Source organism: Argiope bruennichi, chromosome 9 (genome assembly GCF_947563725.1).
Source record: "Argiope bruennichi chromosome 9, qqArgBrue1.1, whole genome shotgun sequence".
NCBI classification, from domain to species: Eukaryota; Metazoa; Arthropoda; class Arachnida; order Araneae; family Araneidae; genus Argiope; species Argiope bruennichi.
Genome location: NC_079159.1, coordinates 16,585,977 through 16,608,975, shown reverse-complemented (window position 1 = coordinate 16,608,975; position 22,999 = coordinate 16,585,977). Strand labels below are relative to the sequence as shown.

The 22,999-nt window shown below is 30.6% G+C and overlaps 1 protein-coding gene across 2 annotated transcripts in view; it reads right to left on the bottom strand.

Annotated features, from left to right (window-relative positions):
• Window positions 1–22,999, bottom strand: part of LOC129983918 (protein numb-like) — a 126,566-nt gene that overhangs the window by 54,725 nt on the left and 48,842 nt on the right. The window contains exon 1 of one of the 2 annotated variants that reach the window (XM_056093625.1): window positions 9,323–9,398. The exons of the other annotated variant lie outside the window; for it this stretch is intronic. Within the exon in view, the coding sequence (XP_055949600.1) occupies window positions 9,323–9,356 (34 nt within the window). The 5' untranslated portion in view covers window positions 9,357–9,398. Of the gene's footprint in view, window positions 1–9,322; window positions 9,399–22,999 lie in introns of those variants that run through there. 2 annotated transcript variants of the gene reach the window in all.

Sequence of the window (22,999 nt, the reverse complement as noted above, 5' to 3'; positions counted from 1 at the left end):
TGCGCGAAGGTTATAGGCATAGTACAATTATTATATCTAAAGTTAAGAAAATAGAATAAATATTACTTATACTTATCCATTATAATTCAATTTCGATTAATGTATTCCTTGTTGACAAGAAAATAAATATCATTCTTTCTATCATTCCTAGTTAAACAAGATAACTATTTCAAACTGCAAACGGTATTTACAAAATTATTTCTTCTGCGGCATCAACGCGCCGAGTACCAGCTAGTTCATAATAAATATACATAAAGCATTTTATTAAAAAAAAAATGCTGAATATTTTTTATTTCAGTTAAAGCACAGCTTTTATTAATAAACAGTCACAATCCAAAAAAAAAAAAAAAAAATGGTTGGGAAAAAAATTTCATGTTCTTTTCTATAGACTTCTTACATATTCCAGAATTCCATTTCTAGATTAAGGCCAATTTTTTAAAAATAAATTTAACACTCTACTTAAAAAGCATTTATAGTACAAATGCGATTTTGATTATAAGTAAAAATACGTATTGACAACACATAGAAAATGCAGACGGAAATTAAAACAGTAAATTATCGAACACTCTTAATTCAATAAATTAAACTTATAATGATTTGAATAAAGACAAAAGTGGTAACTTTTTGTGTGTTTGAATTAAGAAAAACATAATCTTTAAAAAAAAAAAAAAAAAAAAAAAAAAAACGAAAGTGTTCTTTTGTGCCTTTTCCAAAAATTTCCTGCATTCTAGTAAGAACAACAATACATTCTGCTTAGGAGGAGGCATAGTTTTGCCATCCAGAAGTATTCCAAAACACGCAACGACACTCAAGCGAATACGAAACTTCGCGAGGCATAAAAAGAATCGCACTCGTATATTAAAAACGAGATGACAAGTGAATAACATGTTGGACGCCTCCATGAATAAGGTATTGATATGCGAAATTCCCTTTAACATTCCATCTCACCGGAAGGAATGCAGCGTGAAAAATTAAAAAAATAATAATAATGAAATAAAATTGAAAAAGAATGAATTCAGAGTTATCTGGAAAAAAAGTTTACAAGCTAAGGGCCATTGAGGTTAGATATGAATAAGTATGAACACATCGCCATGAGTTGACTAGCTATGGTAAATAGAACTGTTGTTAAAGTTCTGGAAGCCAGAGATGCAGTTTATATTCTCCAGCCGGTTTTCTTCATCATAAATTTTTTATGACAACGCTGATAAATGGCGCTGATATCAAACAAAGACCTCAAAAAATATTCGCACAAGATATCGCTTCTTTTTTCTTTTTTTCCAATGCCCTATGCTCGATTCGTTTTCTTTTCCTTAAAACCTGCACGTAAAGGAACTCGCTGATCAGATAAACGCAGCTGTCTACATACTGATAAAAGTTGAAGACATCCGCTGAAGACGGTTTGGCTGATCTTCGCGTAAGTAACTACATTGAGCTGAGAAGACTCAGTCAGTGGTGGTGGTGGCACAGTTATAAAGGAGGCCAAGTTATTCATTGCAGCAAAATAGCTCTTTTAACAAAGCTGTTAGAATTTAAGAAATGAGGGGGAGGGTTAAATTGGATTCGTTCTTTGTTTTGTTATCAACAGGATAAATACTTGCTATAATAGATGTTGAAATAGCAAAGATTGAATAGAATAGAATGACTGCGAAATTATAAAAATTTCCCCTTCAGAGACGGGTAATCCTAAAATGACCAGACGTTAAGGATCCATTAAAACAATACCAAACTTCAATTGTTCGGCCCAAATTGGTACTGAATTCAAATTCAATGTTTTGGAATGTCCCGGATTTTATCGATATGTGAATAATTATGAAAACGTTATAAAAAATAAATTAAAAAAAGTTATTTAAAACAATTAATTTTAAATAATTTTATACGAAATGTTAACAATGTTAATTGTAAATAACATAAAGTAAATACGATTAGTCCCAGGTTGGGGGGGGGGGGTATACCGATTTTGGACTCTTTATTTCACCTAGAAAATAGTCTAAGAGTAAAAACGTTATTGTATTCTAATTAAATTACGAAAAAGATAAATCATTTAACGAAAAACAGTAAAATTAATAATATGCTTTTTTAAAAGTCTTTTTTTTTTATTGAAAATTTTTATAATTGTTTCCCAAGTCTCTGTTTATTAATATTTTTACTACGGAATGTGTTTAAGGTCTTCTCTTTTTCTCTTAGTCAGTATCCTACATTATGAGCTCATGCTGCACAGCATAGATTTTCAACGAGGGCAATACCACACCATAACTTCCATTAGAGGGCGGCCCAGAGGCAAATGAGGTAGAGGGCGGTGATTTGACAGTCAGAAGCCACGATCGAGATATACTTCCTGCGTGCGTGCATGCACGTATGTGTATTGGCGCCTAAAAGTCAGACCGTTTCATCTTCGACTACTGTTAAATTTGGTACATACATATTACCAAGGAGAAAATGTGCATCTCAGACCGATTTTTTAAAAATATTAATTAAGAACGAAACTGAATTTTGACGCTTTTCCGCGATAACTTCTGAAAATATTATTGCAAGAAAATAAATTTTACACCGTTTTATAATTTATAAAAATTTCCTTTTTAATGATATCGATTTAACAATCATGCAAATGTTCTAAAAATTACTCTGAATTTGGGCAATTTTTAAAAATATTTGTTAGTTTAATTTTCAACAACAGATCATTTTGTTGCCATGCACGTTTTCATTGTTTCATCCAATATTTCATCGCGGGATTTTCTACTATTGTTGAAAGTTAAAGAAGAAGCATTTTGTTTAACATCTGTATAGTTTACAAGACAAATAAGAAAATTAGAAAGGTTAAAAAGTGTAAAGTCACAATAAAGCGAAATTTGAAAGATAGATTAAACCGCACTTTAAAGTTTATAAATGCGTTATGATGTCATGCGGCGAGTCCCCATTACGGAAGTTCATATAGACAATGGGCAGAACAAATGGAAAGACAATTAAAAATAACCCGCTTTCATGTCTAACAATCTGACAAAATCAAGCAGATAAAATCATGTTCAAATTATTTAACTGAAATTAAACACATCCTCAACAGAGGCGGATTTAGATATTTTGAGGCCATAAGCAAAGAACATTATGATGCTCCTATATTTATTAAGATGATCATTTTAATTTCTCACAACAGAACATCTTTAACATGCTACTGATTTTTTATTTAATTAACTTTGTGTATATGTATTTTATTTTATTTATCTGTTACGACACCAGGCTGTCTGGATCCACGTTTAAACACACATTATACACCTAAGATTTATAAATATTCTAATAATTAAGTGATTGAAACATATAGGAACCTGAAAATGATAATTGATAAAGTGTTAATATTATCTAATTATTTAATTATGCAATTTTTTAAATAATTTATTCGATAATTAAGAAAATAAAGCTTCTTAATGAACCTGCTACGATTATCTCAGTTTAGTGGCCCTAGATAATTGTTTGGTCGGAAACCTGTCACTGACCCCAGGCGAACCAACTAGTCGCCTAAAGCGACTAGTAAATCAATAAATCCCAAAACGGAATAATCAATAACTGATAAAATGAAGAAATGATGTTATTATAACCAAAACAAACATTTTGCGAGTTAACCATAAAACTTTTGCGAAAATTAAAAGATGTCAAATTCACCTGCCACAATTTCACGCTAGGACATAAATACCCACGCCAAAAATCAGCGGACCATTAAATGAATGATAAGATCCAATTCCTTCCCTTTTAAATAGAATAATGGAATACGAAAATCAATTTCCCATAAAAAGATAAAAAGACAGCGGCAGGAAATATTGATTCTCTATCAAGCAATCTTATCAAGCCATTGATTAACTCAGCACTTTATCGGAAAAATTACGTGAATTTCTGGACACACTGCCTCAGTCTTATGTTCGGTTCCCACAGAATCCTTTTATTTCTGCTCGATCCACAAAACGCCTCTGCATCCGAGAATCAAGCAAGGAAAGCAAAAGAAAAGAAAAGAAAAGAAAAATTTTAGTAGTGGTACACAGATTTTGTAGACTCGTCTCACCAATCGGGCCGTTCATTACTTCCCTAACTGAGGGATGAATTAATGACACTTCCTTCTTGAAGTACATTTATAAAAGCGCACAGCTCAATACTGTAATGATGTTTTTTGGATGTTTATTTCGTTTAGAAATTAAATGATTCTTGCTTTCAATTTAAAATTATTAACTAACTAGCCGCCTTTCACGACCAACTTCCTTGATGGGAATATTTTTCTTATGATATTTTTTTAGCCTTTTTTTAATCAATTAGAAATTAAATGATACTTGTTTTCAATTCTAAATTCTTAATTAAATAGCCACCTTTCACGACCAACTCGTTTGTCGAGAATACTATTGTTGTTGTTTCTTATGGCACTAGCCACGGACAAGGCCGCCATTACGAAGACAGCGATTTAAGCCGGAGGGGGAGCGTCTCTTGTTTTTACAGTAGCGCCAACCTGTCACTGACCAAGAGCACGACTTTGCTACTCACGCATCACACATTCGTTTGCACAACCCCTTTTTACAGGAGGGCACATTCACACATCTCATAGATAGAACAACGGAAAAACCACCATGCCCAAACCGAGACTCGAACCCGGGACGTCGAGATCACGGGGAGGACGCATTACCTCTATGACAGGACGCCGGGAATACTAAATGTGTTTAGGTTTAATCAAAACTCTTAAGCAGTGCTAATAGTAAAAGAATACAATAACCAATCTTTCAACCACTGCCAACAAGCTTAATAAAAGATGCAAATGAACTAAAAGAATTTGATATAATTAAAATTATAACTCCAAAATATTAGGAATAACAACAGTTCAAAAAAGGAGAAAAGCAGCAAACACAATCTATAATATGCATATTAACCACTTAACTTTTTTTATTTTCTTTAGTATCTAATAAGATGACGCCTTCTATTTTGGGAATGTTTTCTTATTTTGATTCAAATGTGAATCCAATGAATACTTGACTTATCTATGTATTCGAAGTAATTTTAATATTGAATTATAATCGTTATGAATGGTTAATTCTTTGCTTACAACTTCGATAAATAGATGCATGTATGGCACTCGGGCAAAGCAGTTAAGGAGGTGTTTCACAAGCCTGCACAAGAGACACTGAGGAAAGGCGATGACGATTATTGTATCGATCGCCACAATTGTGATACTTTCAACAAATGTATTAGTAAGTAACAAATTGTGACAGACATTAAGGACCTGTTATTTAACCAGCCTAACATAGTCCCGTTAATTATATACATGAACAATCCTAATGAAGCAAAGGCCCATGACTCCATAGTGCTAAATAATTGGCGGTTATCTTACTTTCAAAGTACTGTAAATATATATATATATATATATATATATATTTAAAAAAAACTTCTGGAGAGGAAGAAAATCAAAGAGAATCAATCATTAAATATTTAATGATTTGAAATTTGAATGAAAAAATATGAATTGCACTGCAACAATAAAAACTATTCTTGAAAAATTATGCAAACGTATACTGCCAAAATTCAGGAAAAAATCGCAGGCTAGTGTCATTATAAAGTTAATTTTTAATTTTTTTAAAAAAATTAAATAGAAATATTGCAGAAATAAGTTTTGTGCAATAATATTTTTTGGTAGTTTGGAGAGAAAAAATAAAATCTCGTTTAATTTTTAATTAAAATTTTAAAAACTGGTACGATGTGCACATTTCTACCCTTTAAAGAACGTTTGTGTCGAATTTAGTAGTTCAAGGTCACACACTCTGTCCTGTAAAACGCCAATACAAACTACACGGAGATAGATAGATTTTCCTTTATAACAAATAAAAATTAAATAGATTCAATCTTTCTAACTGATATTATTTTATTTGTATAAAGGTCCATTCTTACAGTCCAATGACTACTTTCCAAACTATTCGCACAAACTTCAATCCTATAAACTTCCAGTAAGAAAATTACTGTAAATGACGAAAAAAATTATATTTTATGCTGTCTAAGTCAATAACTATATAACGGAAATAATTATGTCTAAATTTTTACACATACATTCATTTATATTTGTCATATTCCTTAAAATATTTTTGATATAGAGACATTTCAAAAATGAAAGTTATATTCATCTGCGACAAAAATCGGCTGAATTATGAAGTGTTGATTTTTATTAATCAAGGCTAATCAACGTCTCTTACTTCTTCAAACTTCCCATTGAAAGTGTTTAAAATAGTAATATTCACAACTTCTTGATTCGTTAGTATTTGGTCACAGAAAGTGGAACTTCGTTTCTTTAAAATGCTCATGTGTCAAGAATATTTTAATCAGCAAGTCTCTTACGACAAAGAGACAGTATAGCAATTTAAACAATGTTTTATTTTCAGCAGTTTTCAGCGAACTAATCTAATATATAACTTCTTACATCAATTAAGAACATTTTTCCAATTGGAAGTATTTACTGTCCGTTTCAGAATTCCGAGACTAGTACATTCCCACAATTTAACTCACCAAAGGGGTGTGCATAGTAAGACGTGCCCATTTTCGGAATTTTTCGTCAAGCTTTCAAATAAACCTCCATTCCATTAGACACATTTTCTTTTATTTCACACCTGTTATAGCAAAATAAACGCTTCTACGAGCATGCGCAAAAGCGCATGGGATTTCTATATTTGAGAATTGAGAGTACTAAATTTTAATTGTTTAAAAATTACCTACGATTAGAATGGACACTCTCTAGAAAGTCATTCTGAGGTAATAAGAGGGTCTATTTCGGGGCAGACCTCGAAATTTGGAATTGTACTTCAAATAATGACAAATTTGATCAACAAGCATCCTACGCTTCAAATGACGATTGGAACTGGACTTTCTAGAATCGAATTTCGAATCTGGAATTCTTCGGTCTTGATATTCTGCCGCCAGGCTACCGCAGACCACATGTCACTGGAAATTACCCACTTTTTTCTGTATTACGCATTCGCCGCCAATGTATTAAAATGTGAACAGATTGTCGTCCAAAATCGAACCAAATACCATCATTGTACAACGGACAGAATAAACTTTTTTTTACGTGGCAATTCATTCTGATAAAATGCATTAATGTATGTAACAGCATCGATTTAATTATCTAATAATTTAGAAATTAAAGGAAATGACATTAAGTACAAACTAAAACAAGATAATTACAAAATTTCATAAAATTATTAATATGTGCCCTTTCTTGATTTCTTCATGAGGGCAATGTCAACAATTCCTAAGCCCAGAAAGAATTGTGAGTTCGGGAAGTAATGAATGTCACTAATGGATTGCATGACTGCGGCCGACAGTACATTATCTTTTTTTAAACCGTAAACTCTAAATAAAAGTTGTCATCCAGTCCAAATTTATTTAGGAACGCTGGAGAAATAAATACCCGAGTAAGTACACTTGTTGTTATTAGTTCTCTCTTTTAGTCTACGCCAAAGTGTAAAAGATATAAAAAAAAATATCCTCAAGAGTTTCTTTATATTTGCTGCTTTTGATAAGTTTGACACATATCTTAAAGCGAAATTTTCAGGTAATATGAGATATCTTTAACTGCACTCCTTTCAAGTACGCGTTCGACTCTGTGACGATTTTTGCGAGAGAATTCACCTTTTCATACCAAGAAATAGTGCAGCTAAAATCGATATGTTTGATTTAATCTTTCTATAATTAATATTATCTTAAACAGTTCTATGAATAACTCTCGGTGGTTTGAAAGATACACTCTTCAAGGCTTGAAGGACAGAAAAGCTATGTATTATCAACAGTAGGATCCATGTTCTGGAACTGAAAAGTTATCAATGGCTTCGAACACTGCTAAAGATTCGGCAGTAAAGAGGGAATCATTGGAATGAACTCGATAAGAGGTGGATCGTAACAATAAAAAGTTTAGCAGTAAAAATTAAGCGCTTTAATATCATCTGTTATTGAAAAAGAATATTTATTTACATATCATGTTTAATATTTATTTAAAAATATTTTTAGTTCTTTACATGCGAGCCATCTCCAAAATTTACATATCCCAAATGTAAATAATATGAATGGCGTAAGACGCATTGGAAATCCCAACGAGCTTATAAATAAGCATATCGTTTGAAAATATTTTTATTGCATTTATTTATTTTTAAATAGAATACTATTCAATAAACTCAATCTTAAAAAAAAAAAATAGAACGATTTATAGTATATTAATCAGGCACATTATAATTTTAAAATTACTAAATTATGACGAAATTGGGTCAAACAGTTAAGGAAACTGCAATAACTTTACAAGACAGCTTTTAAAACACTTATAAAAAGTCATTAAGTAAAAAATTCAACTTAACTCAACAAAAAAAAGCTCCGCAACAAAAGCAAAAATAAATACGCCCGACGAAAATAACTTCCATATTGGCAAACGCGCGCCAATGCCGATTGTAATTAAAAAATAAAATATGCCTAATATTTCAATAGGAAAAAAGGATATTCTTATAAAATGTATTTAAATTAATTTTTAAAAATTGATTAAAATTAGAGAAATAGCCATTGTAAAATGAAATTTATGTCAATAAAAAGTTAATTTTTTTAAATTTTAAGATAAAAAAAATAATGTTTGTGCTATGGTTTATGTGAAGTTATGAAAGAAAATCGTACAATTTTTCAACATCCATTTCACGTCCTTTAGAAAGCCGTAAAAATTTTTTTAACAAAGCATTAAGTCCTTCTAGGTGCTCAGGCGCATGTGTGCGAACTTTAGTTCGAGTCTGTCAAGGGGTGAAGAACTGTATAAGATTCAAACATGAAAACAAGCAAAAACAAAAAACAGATTTCCAGTTTTATATATATATATATATATAGCAACAATACTTGAGAAAGAATTAATAGAAATAATGTAAATCCTTCAAACACAAATATTGTACTATTCCTTCTTATTCTTAAATTTAATTGCAAATAATTTAACTTACAAAAAGTTTTCAAATTCAAATTTAATTTTGCTTCATATTTATAAAAATGTCTTAAAAAATATCTTCATACATAAATTATCTTTATTTTTATTTTTTTACACGAGGTATATTTCTTATTTCTTTTCAAAAAACGACTTGGAAAACAATTTTATTCACTTTAGGCTAATAATTTTATTAACCTCAAGTTATTAAAGTATTAACTTGGAATACAAGTTTATTAAACCAAGTGTTATTAACCTTCTCCAACCGAAAAATACAGACCAAATCAGAATGCAAATATAATGAATAAAATGAAATCTACACAATAGCACATTTATTTTACTATGCACATAAAACTAAACAAACTTTACCGCCAAACGATTTCTGTTGCAACAACTGATTCATTTAAATTTCATTACAAACTAACAGACTTCCCAACCAGTCGTTACTTTAACCATCAGTGGTTTTCATTTCGAAAACATCGTCTGCGAACTTAGGTGATATTTCAATGACACGATGATAATACTATTTTCGTCACAAAGCCAGATGCAAAGAATTTTTATCAAGTAAGAAAAACATCTTGGGGACGAGAAAGTTAAGGATTGCGAAAGCGGAGTAGTTGCAGTTTAGAAGAAGAAATCTTGGCTTAAAGTGTAATTAATGTTGCATAAGTCAAGCGAAGTGAAACAAAGGAGGGAAAAGAAGAGACACGTGTTTCCAAACAAAACAAACAAAAGCCGATGTCACCAGAGTGAAACACGGATTAAGTTTTTCGTAAAATTCAAACAGAGCATTAATGCTTTACCTCTTTATCTTGATAGACTGTTGCCATTTAATTTATTTTTAACTTTTTCAATTAATTAAAATAAATCTTTTTACAAAAATGAAGTAAATTCAGATTCATATGATAAATGTTAAGTGCACAATGCAAAATAAATTCGAATCCACAGCCCATCTTAAATCAATAATAATTGATTTGAAATTCTCAGTTAGAGGCAACCAAATTTTAAATTCCGACAGATACTGTTATTTTAGCGAGTTCGCAAATTGTACAGACTAAGTCTATGACAAAGGATACCGACGTGCTCTGATTGGTTTAAGCCTTGGCATCTTTTTGGTAAAACATTGCCAAAAAGATGCCATACCGAAATATATTTTTATAAAAATAAATAAAATATGTGAATTCCCACCCCCCTAATTTTTACGGTTTACATGTAATATTAATCTGGAACACATATACAGCAGAAAAGATCAAATCATGAAACCTAAATTCAGGAAATATGAAAATTACCATTTATTAAAAATATTTTTATGTGTGTTTCTTGTTAATATTATTTTGATATAACTAAAAAAATTAGCTACGGAATCACATATTCCGTTAAAGCTTACTTATTTATACGTTTTGGGCATTAAGTCATCATCTCCCCATATGTAGTTGATGGGAAAGTAACAAACGTTCAGCAACAAGTTTCAATGACTGCATAAATTATCTAATAAAGGCACGAAAATCATAGAAAAATCAGAATTATTTAATTGCTGCATCATATGTTGAGTAATTACTTTCATATAGTTTTTATACTTCTGTGCATAAACAACATTAGTTACTTGTATTACTAGTATTTTTAGTAATATATTATTATTATGATTATTAATTAGTATTAGTAGTATTACTAGTAATATTTAGAGAAAACAATTATATTAATAAAAATTAGATCGTGTCGATATTCACTCGTATCTTCCATAAAACTAATGAAAGGTACAAGGTTTGAGCCAAATAAGCGAAAATTACACTATTATGAGTGCAAAACATTGCCAAAAAGATGCCAAGGCTTAAACCAATCAGAGCAAGTCGGTATTCTTTGTCATAGACTTAGTCTGTACAATTTGTGAACTCGCGTTATTTTATATAAAAATGAATTACATATGCCATACCTCTAACAACCACGTAGCTGTTCTGGCCGAAAGGAAATGAAGTGAAGAGAGAGAAACAGTTGCGCGGGAGTGTGTGGCTGATACCGGTAAGAGTGTGTGTTGGCAGGGGCTCCGGTAGGAACTCCAAGAAATGAGTTTAGATTTAAATTGGAATTTAATTGTATATAAGTAAATAGGTATCGATCATTTAATGTGTTGCCAAAAAAAATGTCATCACTTGAATCAGGGCAAGAGACAATATACTTTTGTTATTAATAGTATCTTTGGGATTAATCTCAAGAGGTTGCTATAGCAGCACTCAATGTTTAAATCCATATTTATAGAATCAATTCATTCAACAACAAAAACAAAAATCACTGATTCAATTATTTTGATCTAGAATATTTTTTTTTGTCATTTTATTTTCACGTTAGTATTCATGCTCGTGAGTACTATTAGAGGAATTTCTTTTAAATCCATTATACATTTAAACAATATTACTTAAATTACTTACTAGATTACATTTCATAATTATTTAGTAAATATCAACACTAATGTGATGGAACAATCTTTACGTTAAAAACCAGGTAGAGTGGTCTCTCCAAAGCTTTCTCGTTTATTCTCTAATAAACTTGTAACGCCAGAGAACGCCTTATATGACATTGATATGCTTTGGTTTCGTAATATTAACTTTTGGCGTGAATTTAGCATTTTTAAATGAATTGATCGTACCATCCTTGGCGAGTTGTTTGGCGATTAATCCCTCGCATGTGTTAATAGTATGCAAAGATCGAATATGTGGTTTAGGCGGGTTTTTCTTAACCGATCGAAACAAAAATTTGACAAGATTGCAATTATTGTTACAAAATCACATATTGATATACTTCAGTCGTTGCGTTTTTGAATGATCGCGTTTGCATGTTCCTAAAAGTACAAACCGACAGACAGTCAATCAGTAGTTAGATTTGGCTCAAACTTTGACAGGTGTCTACTCTATAGATAATAAATCTGTGCATCGAATTTAATCTACCTAGTTCTCTTTGTTTTGTAATTATCGTGTTGAATTATATTCTGTTACACGTACTTCGTGTGAGCTGATTTTATCGCAAATTTGGTGTAAATACCGTATACCAGCTTTCGACCGGCTAGCTCAAAGCGCTTTTGAGTTATCTTTGTCGCAGACAGACGGATATTTTCTAAAAACGTGTTTTTCGAACTCAGGGATCTCTAAAACGTGGAGATTCGTCAACATCCCCACTTCGAATTATTGTACGATTAATATACTTTCTTTATACTACGTATACGAGAAAGTAAAAAACACAATTAACCCTTTAAAGGGCCATTTTTTTTCTAGTCATATTATGTTAAAATATTTTTAGGCTTGAAATTAGAATAAGAAAAGGGATCCATTTAGCTTATTAGATAAATTTAATTTGATTAATTAATTAATTTGGTTAATTAATAATTATGTAACAAATCAAGGCACATCATTTTGTCTGAGATAAAGAACTGAAGCATCTAAGTTTCTGACTTACTAAAAAAATGTGTCAGAAATTATGCCAACCTACATCATTTCATACAAAGATTGATAAATTTGGTGGGAAGCATATTTTCCACGGCCCTAGAAAGGATAAAAACAACTTCAATGCTAATAAAGCAACAATAATTTACATTTAGAATGAAACTATGTGCATTCTGCACATTTATACTTTTTGTAAATGAAATATGCAGAAGCTGGTTTTAGAAGATTACAGAAATCTTAGCTCCATAACATGTTATTTAAATCTTTTATTTCTAAACTTGTAGCACCTCTTTTTTCCCTTGTGTAGTGAGCGCCCTCTTGAGGCGTTTTACAGAAGACAAGCATTTGAACGGGAGACCTGCATCCTGAGGTCGACTTTTTCCGTATGCGCAACCCTTGCAGTAACGCCGAATGCTTTCGGTTGGAAACGGTGGAATCCCTCCACCATACTGTTTCCTTTAATCTAATTGTCTATGTGTGTTTGTAAATTTTGTAGTGTAGCAGCTGTTTGTGGAAATTAAAACTAGTGTATTTAAAACCGGGCAGTTCGTTAGAAAATCACAACACACTTACTATAAAGTACAATAATGTGGCGTAAGCGCTTTCATAAATTTCATGTTTTATTGAATTATCCTTTCTTAAACACTTAAAGAGTTAAGACAGAATCGTTTTTCAATGAAAAGAAAATCCTTTCAAAAAAATAGAAAAGAAGAAAAAAAGGAAGAAAATTATTTTGAACGGTAACAACGTAACCCGTATCGTATGATGGAATTTTGTTATTCAATTTAAGTAAAAGCTAAGCTTCCTTCGCTTTTTATCGCAAAGATAAGAAGAAAAAAATCAATTTATGTTTTTCGTTCTTTCTTATCCAAGAAGGCGAAACCAAATTTGTTCCGGTTATCTCACACAAATTCTATACGGAACACAAACTATAACCAGAGCTTCTAGAACAAGAGCAATATCCCCCAACAAACTTTAGATTGCCTTCCATGAAAAAACGGAAAAAGGAAAATGGAAAGCAATAACTGAACGAAGAACGGAACGGAAATTATACCTCATTTCCCGTGGTCTTTCACGGTTAGCAGTGAAAGCGACGTTCCTTAAATCAATATATAAAATAAAATGAATTTCCGTCAAGGACATCTTAATCATAAACGTAAACCTTAAGAACTAAAAATATCAACAACAACAAAAAAATTATTGCGATGCTAAAGGAAAAAGAAAAATCCTCATAATATTTAGAATGCTCGTCTTCAATGGTGCTTCTTATAAAGAAGAGTAAAAAAAATGAATGACAGTGAATTCGCTCACACAAAGAGCAGTGGGGATATATCAAACAATTTATCTTTCGTCGTTATTTGAAAAAGAAGGAAGAAAAGTCACGTTTGTCAATCGCAAAAAATAGACTGCACGTTTTATTTCAAACTGAAAATATTTCGGGCTGAAATAAATAGCAAACGACTTGCAATAATACATTCCGATTTTCTAAGTGCAGTTAGGATTAATTGAGTTCATGTATTAGTTATTAGTTTTATATATTAAAGATATAATTTCAAAAAAAGAAAAAATACTTGCCTAATTATTTCACAAGCAGTTCCTTTACATCAAATTCGTTTTTGAAATTTTTCGAGGAAAGTTACGGCATACTCGTAATTTAAAGCCTTTCCCTATTAACACAAAATCTCCAATAATATTTTTACGATATCATTTGTCATTCAAGATATCAAACTACAAAGATATATCATACAATATCTTTTATCAAATAGAATTAGCAAATCTGACACATTTGCTAAATAAAACATCTATAAGAAATTTTGTTCCTTGAATTGAAAGTATTTAACGTTCATCTTTGTAGTTGTGCGGAAACTCATGTTTTTCTCAGTAAATTTGTCTGTGCGATAAGAGTTTTATGGATTCGGTTGCTTACTTAAAAAAATTTGCTCAAATCGGGAATTCTTATAGAAGAACATGACAAATAATGTATACAGTATCCTATTTTTCACCAATCGTCAAATTGTATTAGTCTCTCATTTTGTATTCTATTTGTATTGGATGCAGGTGCTAAATAAAGGTGATATTCATTTTAGATAGATACAATAAAAATATTTGGAAATCATTTGTATCCAAGACATTAAGGTGTACGTACACACTTGTAACTTCGAAAATCGTTCAAAATATCGAATATTTTTTTTAATGCTTCAAAATGTTCTGTGATGCTTTAGCTTTCAAACGATACCAAGATATTGTCAATATTTCTCGAGTTATAATTATTTTTATTGAGGTACTTTCACTAAAAACTCTAGTTTCGGTTTTTTTTAAAAACTCATTTTATGAAAAATGATATTTTTCCACTATGTTGCTTCATTCAAGCAATCATAACTCAACAAGAAATTAACCAAATACAATTATTTATATATCAAAATAATCTGTATGAAACAAAGGATGTTTTGTGCCTCAATCAAAGCTATGTTTATAGAAATAAATTTTTAATAGCTATTTAAAAGTTAAAATGACAGAAAAAATCTCGCTTTTTCTATTCATTGTTGATGAAAAAATTGCTACCCAGAAACTATATATTTTTATAACTTGATTGAGGCATAATTTCATATATTAGGCATAATTTCCAATTAGAATTGTGTGTCTGCACAAATTAGAATTTAAGATATGTTTCAAAAAATATGCTAATTAGCCCATTAAATATTATTTAATTAATTAATTATTAATGTAATATATGGTTTTTTCTCAGGGAAATGAGTTTAAACATATACTAATGAACTACTGAAAAAACTGGATTTTTAAAATTAAAAAAAATATATCTAGTGTGTATGTACACCTTAGGCAAATTTAATCTTAATTCGTTAAATGTAAACAAATTTATCTCTTTTTGTCCATTAATAATTATTATTTCTTCTTGAAACTCTGTGTATTAGTATATTTAATCATGAACGTAACATTAATACCAAAAAAAAAAATTTCTTCTACGAATAAAAGATCCTTGTTTATACTGGCAAAACCCTTCAGGAGAAAGATCCGTGGCAAGGGATTAGCTAATGTGGCCAGAAATTATTTGCTTGCTCCTGATGGAAATGTCATCTGCCACGCCCTATCTTTGTTTATTTTCAGTTTCTCATATACAAAGTACAGAAAAAGTATTGTAATCATGAAAAAAATACGAACTCGAGATTCTGACGGATCTTCACATGTTGGACCCCCCGGAGTTCGAAAAACACATTTTCGAACTCCGGGATGCTTAAAATGCCATGCCTATCTGTCTGTGACAAAGCGAACTCAAAAACGCTTTGAGTTAGACAGTTGAAATTTCGGTCTTTACACCAACTTTGTAGATTCCCATCCATGTTTGAGCAAAATCCGTTCTGAGGAAGTCTGTCTGGTATTAAAATATAAGTTAAAACAATAACTGCCAAAAAAAAAGAAATATATACTGATAAAATTCAGAGCTCAGATTTAACATGAGTAGTACAGATATCTATCAACTTTTGAATCAAATCCAACACGAGATGACCATCAATCAGTCTGTAGTTTCAGAAACATGCAGTGTCCGAAAGCTCAAAAACGCAGGGACATAAATATATCAAATTTGGTATAGAATTTTGTGAGTACAAGTGTAGATTGTGTCAAATTTGTGATTCAATCTGTTGGAAAAAACGCGTCTATGAAGAAAATTCATTTTCCGGAGACTATTAACCGCATGCCAGGGATAGATTGCCAAAAACTCGCCCAGGTACACAACATAGATTCAGTAAAAATGCTAAATTCGTGCCAAAGGTTAACATTTGGAAACTATTACACACAAATGCCATGTAAGGCATTCTCTGGGAAATCATCTTTTTAGAAATTATTCGAGAAGGTTTCAGAAAGACCGCTCCCGTTGATTTTACTGTTCATATCTCGAGTCATGATCAGGTAAAATTGAAAGAAAAAGAAATAGATGATCGGTTTTTCGAAAAATCAATTTTAAAAAAAAATCTTCCTTTATGGCATATGTTTGTGAGTTGGCAGATAATTTGCATTCAATAAGAATCAGAAATTCATAAAATTCAGAAGGAAACTCATAAAAGATTTTCTTTCGTAATTTAATATTTCTTCATATAATTCATATAGATATTATGAAGAAATTCATAAAATCTATAATAAATTTTATTTTAAAATAATAAGCAGAAAATAAAATATGAAAATAAATAAAATAAAAATAAAGAGATGCAAACATAATTCTTTAATGATAATATGAAGTTCTAAGGCGAACCATAACAATTATCCGATCTGCGAAATTTTTTAAAAAAAATACCATGATTACAGAAGAAAAAAAAAATTGAACGTAAATTACTTACCAGCAGCAAATTTAAAAAGGAAACTGACTCGCAAAGAATAAAACTCGTATTGGCAGTAATTAAATTTTTATTTGCATAAGTCCTTAGCAATCTTCCTAAAACTTAAAGCTGTAGAGGGAAAATGATACTGTATTGCAAAAAAATCAAGGTCAAATATTTTCGATAATTCGACAGAAGCTAAACAAAGGACACGACAAAAGAATAATAAAATAAAATCGTCGAACAGTGACTACAACACATTAAATCTAAAATTTAAAAAATGCTAGATAAAAATATCCTGTTAAATTTAATTAAATTGCCAAAAAGCGTGGGAAAATTTAGACATATTGTTATTTTATTTTTAAAGAAAAACACATGACCTTCAGCAATGTAATTTATTGTCTTAAATACTTGTCGCACTGCTGTATTTTATTTCCCATCCTTTTATTTATTTTTTTACGCTACATTTATCAAATTTTATTGCGCTTCCTGAATCAGAAATCAGAAGGAAAAAAAATCGATAATAAATATTATTTCCCACAATGCCGCGAACATTTCGCAGACTTCCTAAGTTCAATGCTTTTTACACCGATTCAAAACTTTATGATCAATTACAGTGGGTTTTGAACTGCGAATAAACTGGACAACAAACGTTTCAGTGAAAGAATTTTACGATCGATCTGACCACATTATTCGTCATTCATAACGAAACATCACAAAGCAAAATAAGAAGAGACACAGCATGTTTCTTTCAACAAGCTGTACGCATGTACAAGTTGTATCGAGCTGACTGTTGTCAGACAAAAATGCCACCTCGGAAGAAATGGACAGATAAAAGAGAAACATCATAGAGTTGACAAGAGTAGCTGCAGATTCGCGAGGCGAGTTTAGTTTAGTTATATTAACGTCCCGTTCTAAAGAAACATTAGGGCTATTTTGGGACGGACCTTGTAATTTTGAACCGCGGCCAGATGACGAGGACGACACCTGAGCTGTCCCCCTCTCTACACCACACCAGAGGGAGGACGTTTGGCCTTGACGGATTTAACGTGCAACAGACCCCCTTACACGACGGTTCTTCGGTGGAATCGGGTCTCGAACCTGAAACCCTCTTCTCACGAGCAGAGACCTTACCACCAGGCCACCGCGGCCCTGACTCGAGGCGAACAGTTAAATAAATTTAAACGAAATCAAAAGGGAAAATTATACTTTTTAAACATTTATGAATGCCTTGAATGAAAATCTGAAATTTGAATACATAAACTATAACCGGTATTTGAATTGATTTCTAAATTTTTGCTAAAAAATTTCTCAACTTTTTAGTAAAAAATAATTAAGTATAATAATTCAAGGTACTTTTCCGTTAGCCGGGCGCAAGCGAAAAATCGCCAAATAATGTAGAATTCCGCCAAATTTGCGTTTGATTCACAACTGGTGACATTTGCGCCCGACTAACGGAAAAGTACCTAATTCAAAATAATATTATGGGGCAATTAATATAATTATGTATTCAATTATGCATTGTGAAGCAGAGAAATGCAATGGAAACGGGAAAGATTTTTAGCCTAATTTATCAAAAAAGACTTGCATAATATTACGAAACAATATCTATCTACTACCTGATATTATGAAATCATATTTGCCATCACAATTACCGACCCATTAGGAACAGACTATCATAAAACTAAAAACTCTTTCTTGCATTCATAAATTGTTTTAGCACGGTTTTTCTTTTTATATATATATAAGACAGACTTTTTGTTTCAAATTTTTTCCACTCTTGAGACACTATTTATCGTAAAAGCCGTTGTTTAATGCGGTATTATTTAAAAAAGTGTTCATGATGTAAAATAATTGCAAAACTGATTTCCTGTTTTCATTTACATTACGATATTTTATATGACATCAGCAGCCCTCTTATGCCTGAAATTGTATTGTACTCTGAAAAAAAAATCTAATCGTCAATATATAAGTTGAATATATTCTGTGATAAATATCGATTCACGCTTTTCAGAAATGCATTAATTTGTTTACAAGATGCTGAATATTTCAAAGTTAATTGCAATACAAGAGGATCAGTTAAAATTATTCTTTGGTATTCCTCTGGAAATTTCAAAACGGCGTTGAACTAACAAATTAAACCGAAAGAATTCAAACACGTCAAAATATTAAAAATAATTTATTAATTTTAGGTCATCATTTGCATTTATATTAGAAGCAGATAAAAAATATTAATATAAAGAGAAAATACAAGAACAATAGAGATAATCTTTATACTTAAATATCATTGAATACAAAATAAACATCTACACATAGCAAGAGGATAAATTCAGATAAGACAAATACGTTGATAAATGTACAAATAGCCAGAGTAACAAATTCATCCCAATTACTCTAACTTGCTTTTAATTTTCTAATTTCCAAAATTTGGATATTGAAATATAAGATTTGCGAGAGATATTTCTATCATTTTTTTAATGTCATTCACTGACTTGGTTAATTCTTGAAAGATTTAAATGATTTAAAAAAATGGACTCTCAATCATTGCATTCTGTATTAGATTTTCACCTCTTATTCAATACATTAGGTCAATCTAGGGAGAAAAATGGCGCAAAATACAATATTCCTTTATAATTTTTATCTAAAAACAACAGAATAATGTTATACTGCCTCCCCTCCAAAAAAACTTAATAAGGTTGTCTTTTATTATTATCTTTCCTTAAAATTCTGGTTTTTAATTAGTAAATTTTGAGTAGAAATGGTTCTTTAGTACTTCCAAGACAGCAAATTAAAAGTTTTGTACCATTGAATTCGAAAATTACTACCATTATTAAATACAATAAATACAAGCGCCATTTGAAATTTCAGATTAAAGACAAATATGGTGTGGAATCAAATAAATAATAAAAAATAAATAAATAAATATTCAATTTTTGATGCAAGAAAGAAACATATCGCCAACTACAATGCAAAAAGTCGTATATTCTATATTATTGAAATAAACTGACCGGTACCTCTTTATATCATCCCTGGATGCCAAGTCATCAATACCAGATTACAAAATACTTGTTAAGATAAATAGCACAATGAAGCGATTATATTTCAGATTAACTGTTTAAAGCTTTAATTTTCCTTTTTAACAAATAATTCACTTTTTTTCCTTCCCTATTTTTAAAGCTTTCATAAATTTTGTTTACTGTATTTACCATATCATATACTTTAACAATCATCATCTTCTTGCCATAGGCATCATTCTCAATTCTCTCTGCTGAACTGATGGCGATTTTCTTTGCATTACAGAAGATTTCGCTCTCATCTCACTATCAATGCTGTATATATACCGACAGCATGAGTTCTTTAGAGGCACTTCATCATTTTAACTTTCATACGCATCCCATCGCTATTAAAATTTTGGAACTCTTGCAGACTCTCCATCTTCGGGGTTTTAGCATTTTACTCTGCTGGATCCCTGGTCATGTTGGAATTGCAGGGAATGAAAAAGCTGATTGCACTGCTAAAACTGCTTCTTCCTTATTACATTATGAAATCCCTTATAGGGATATTCAGATATCTGTTACAAAATATATTTTTTCTCTGTGGCAGGTGACATGGGACCAACAGATCCAAAATAAATTGCATCTTATTAAACCGTTAATTGGCTTGTGGCCAGTTTTGCCTATACGAGGGGCAGATGTCATACTGACTCGCCTCCGTATAGGGCACACTCGGTTTAGTCATAAACATTTACTCTTTGGAGAGAATGCGCCAAAGTGTCCTACATGCTGTACTGAATTAAATGTTTATCACATTTTAATAGAATGTCCGAACTATAATCATCATCGCTCTCGCTACTTTCATTCATCTCATGTAACTCTTTCAGCATTGCTGGGAGAGAAACACCATCCAGATATTTTTAACTTTCTGAGAACTATCGGCTTTTTAACGAACATTTAACTTTTTAACCAATGTTTGGAATTTATCATTTATTTTTTTACATTTTAACTCCTTTTTCTTAATGTTTTAAGTGCTGTTATTTAAATAGATTTGAAACTTTTTTTATCGCACGTATGGAGCAGTTTGGCCGAGATTGGCCCTTGCGCCAAAAAACTCCAAACCAAACCAAACCTTGGCATAGGCAATTTGGCATCTGTTGGCGATATAATGAAGTACCAACAAAAAAGATTTCAACCGTATGGCACCTTTGACAAAAGACCTTTTCAAGCAATAACGATATAAAACATTTAACCATATCAAAACAATAATATTTAACTTGCATTAATATTAAAGAAAAAGAAAATGTAACTTCAAACTCCATGCTTTCATTTCAGAAAGTTATCTATAATCTCGTTTAAATTTAAAGTAACCTAATTTATTGTTCGACAGAAAACAACATTAGATTGGATATTTTTAAGAAGAGAATGAAGGAAATAAATTCAACTGTTGTTTGCCAACGAATTCTAAAACCTTCCACGCTTTTGCTCATGCATTAGGGAGGGTTTAATTCGGCAAAATAGAGGTGAGAAGAAAAGAGGATATGTTTACATTTAAGAATAAAGTAAATTCCGGAAATGGCGCACATCTTTCCATGTGTCACCCCCTTAGTGAAATAGAAGCGTCGAAAAGTGGTCGTCTCAGAATACTGAAACGAAAAGTAAGTTTTATTCTTTTCAAACGTTTTCTGACCTACAAATAAGATAGCAATAGCTCCCGGGAATTTAGACACACGGTCACTTGACAAAAATAATATCTACATAATATCCGAAGACGTTAATTAGCACTTAATTGAAAATATTAAAAATCCTCAGTTCAAAAACTGATATACTAAGTGGTTACTAGGAGATATAAAAGCTTTAAGAGCATTCTGACAAATTTATCCATTATTGAATGATCTTGAAAGTTAGTAATAGTTATTAATTCTTCCTAAAATTAAAAATATCGCAAAATTTCCGAATACAACTATTAATTTCTTGGAGCTAAATTTCAAAAACTTCAAACAGAAATTTTTTGGAACTAATCTGTTATTAAATTAAATTTGGTGCTTTTTTTTTTTTTTTTTTTTCTTATTTTACAACAAAGGTGAGATTTTGTCGAGCTTTAATTTTAAAAAAATGAATGTAAATCTATGCCTACACTGCATTTCACAAATGTGATATGTAGCAAGACACTGCAAAAAGAATTCGTGTTTATTTAACTGAAAAACTGACTCATTTGTTGATAATTAGGTTATTTTAAAAAACAGCATTCTTTTTACCTAAATAACACTACAATTCCAAATCTTTTTTGCGTTATATTTTTAAAGGAATTAATTAATTAAAGATATACTTTTATTGTAAGATCTAAGCATGACAAACTTCTACAATTCTTTAAAAAAAAAAAAAAGCAAACGATATAAAATATTCATGTTTCAACAATAATAAAGTTTGAATATTTGGAATATTAAATCCAATTTTATAAAACATTAAATTATTACAAAAAAAAGAGGAATTACTTAATGCCATTCCAGAAAATATTGCCATAAAATTTATTATTAAAATTTTCTGACGCAAGATAAAAGTTTAGCTAAGCTTCAGCCGCTTAAGAGTAAATGTTGCCAAAGATTAGAAACAAAGAATTAATCTAAACATAATTACATTAAAAGATAATTTTTAAAGCTTCCGTTCTTGTTTTGGCAAAAATGTAAGAAAGAAAAATTAAAAATAAAGGAACGAAAAAAAAAATTGATAAATTAATAATGTTTCCAATAATCTTTTTCTGAGAAACTCCTTTCATTAAAGAAGCTTAAAAAGATCGGAATAAAGAATAAAAACTGAGAACTTATTTGTCATCCTTCCAGAATACTTCCTGCAGACGATTAATTAGAAGAACTTGTAAAATAAATGGATAGTTACCTGAAATGACAAAAACACTTCATTAGGATACAAGACAGATCTAATTAAAAAAATTAAATCGGCTTTTACAAAATATAACAACAGCAGACTAGCGTCACACAGACGTCATCTGCACAAATAATGAATCTTAACAATTTATTTTTGAAGTTCTCTTAAGATTATAAACACAGTCCGGGTATAATTAAATTATTTTCGTAGCTTCTAATTACGGAATAAAATGAATAAAAGCAGATTGCAATTTACATTCTTTATTTATAGCTATTCAGTATAATTTTGATTTTCTTTCAAATTTGAGATTACCAACAATATGCAATTGTGATTTCTCTGTATTATAGAGCATAAAATTAGAAATTTTTATTTTCTTGTAAACATAGTATAGAGAATATATAGTAATCGTCA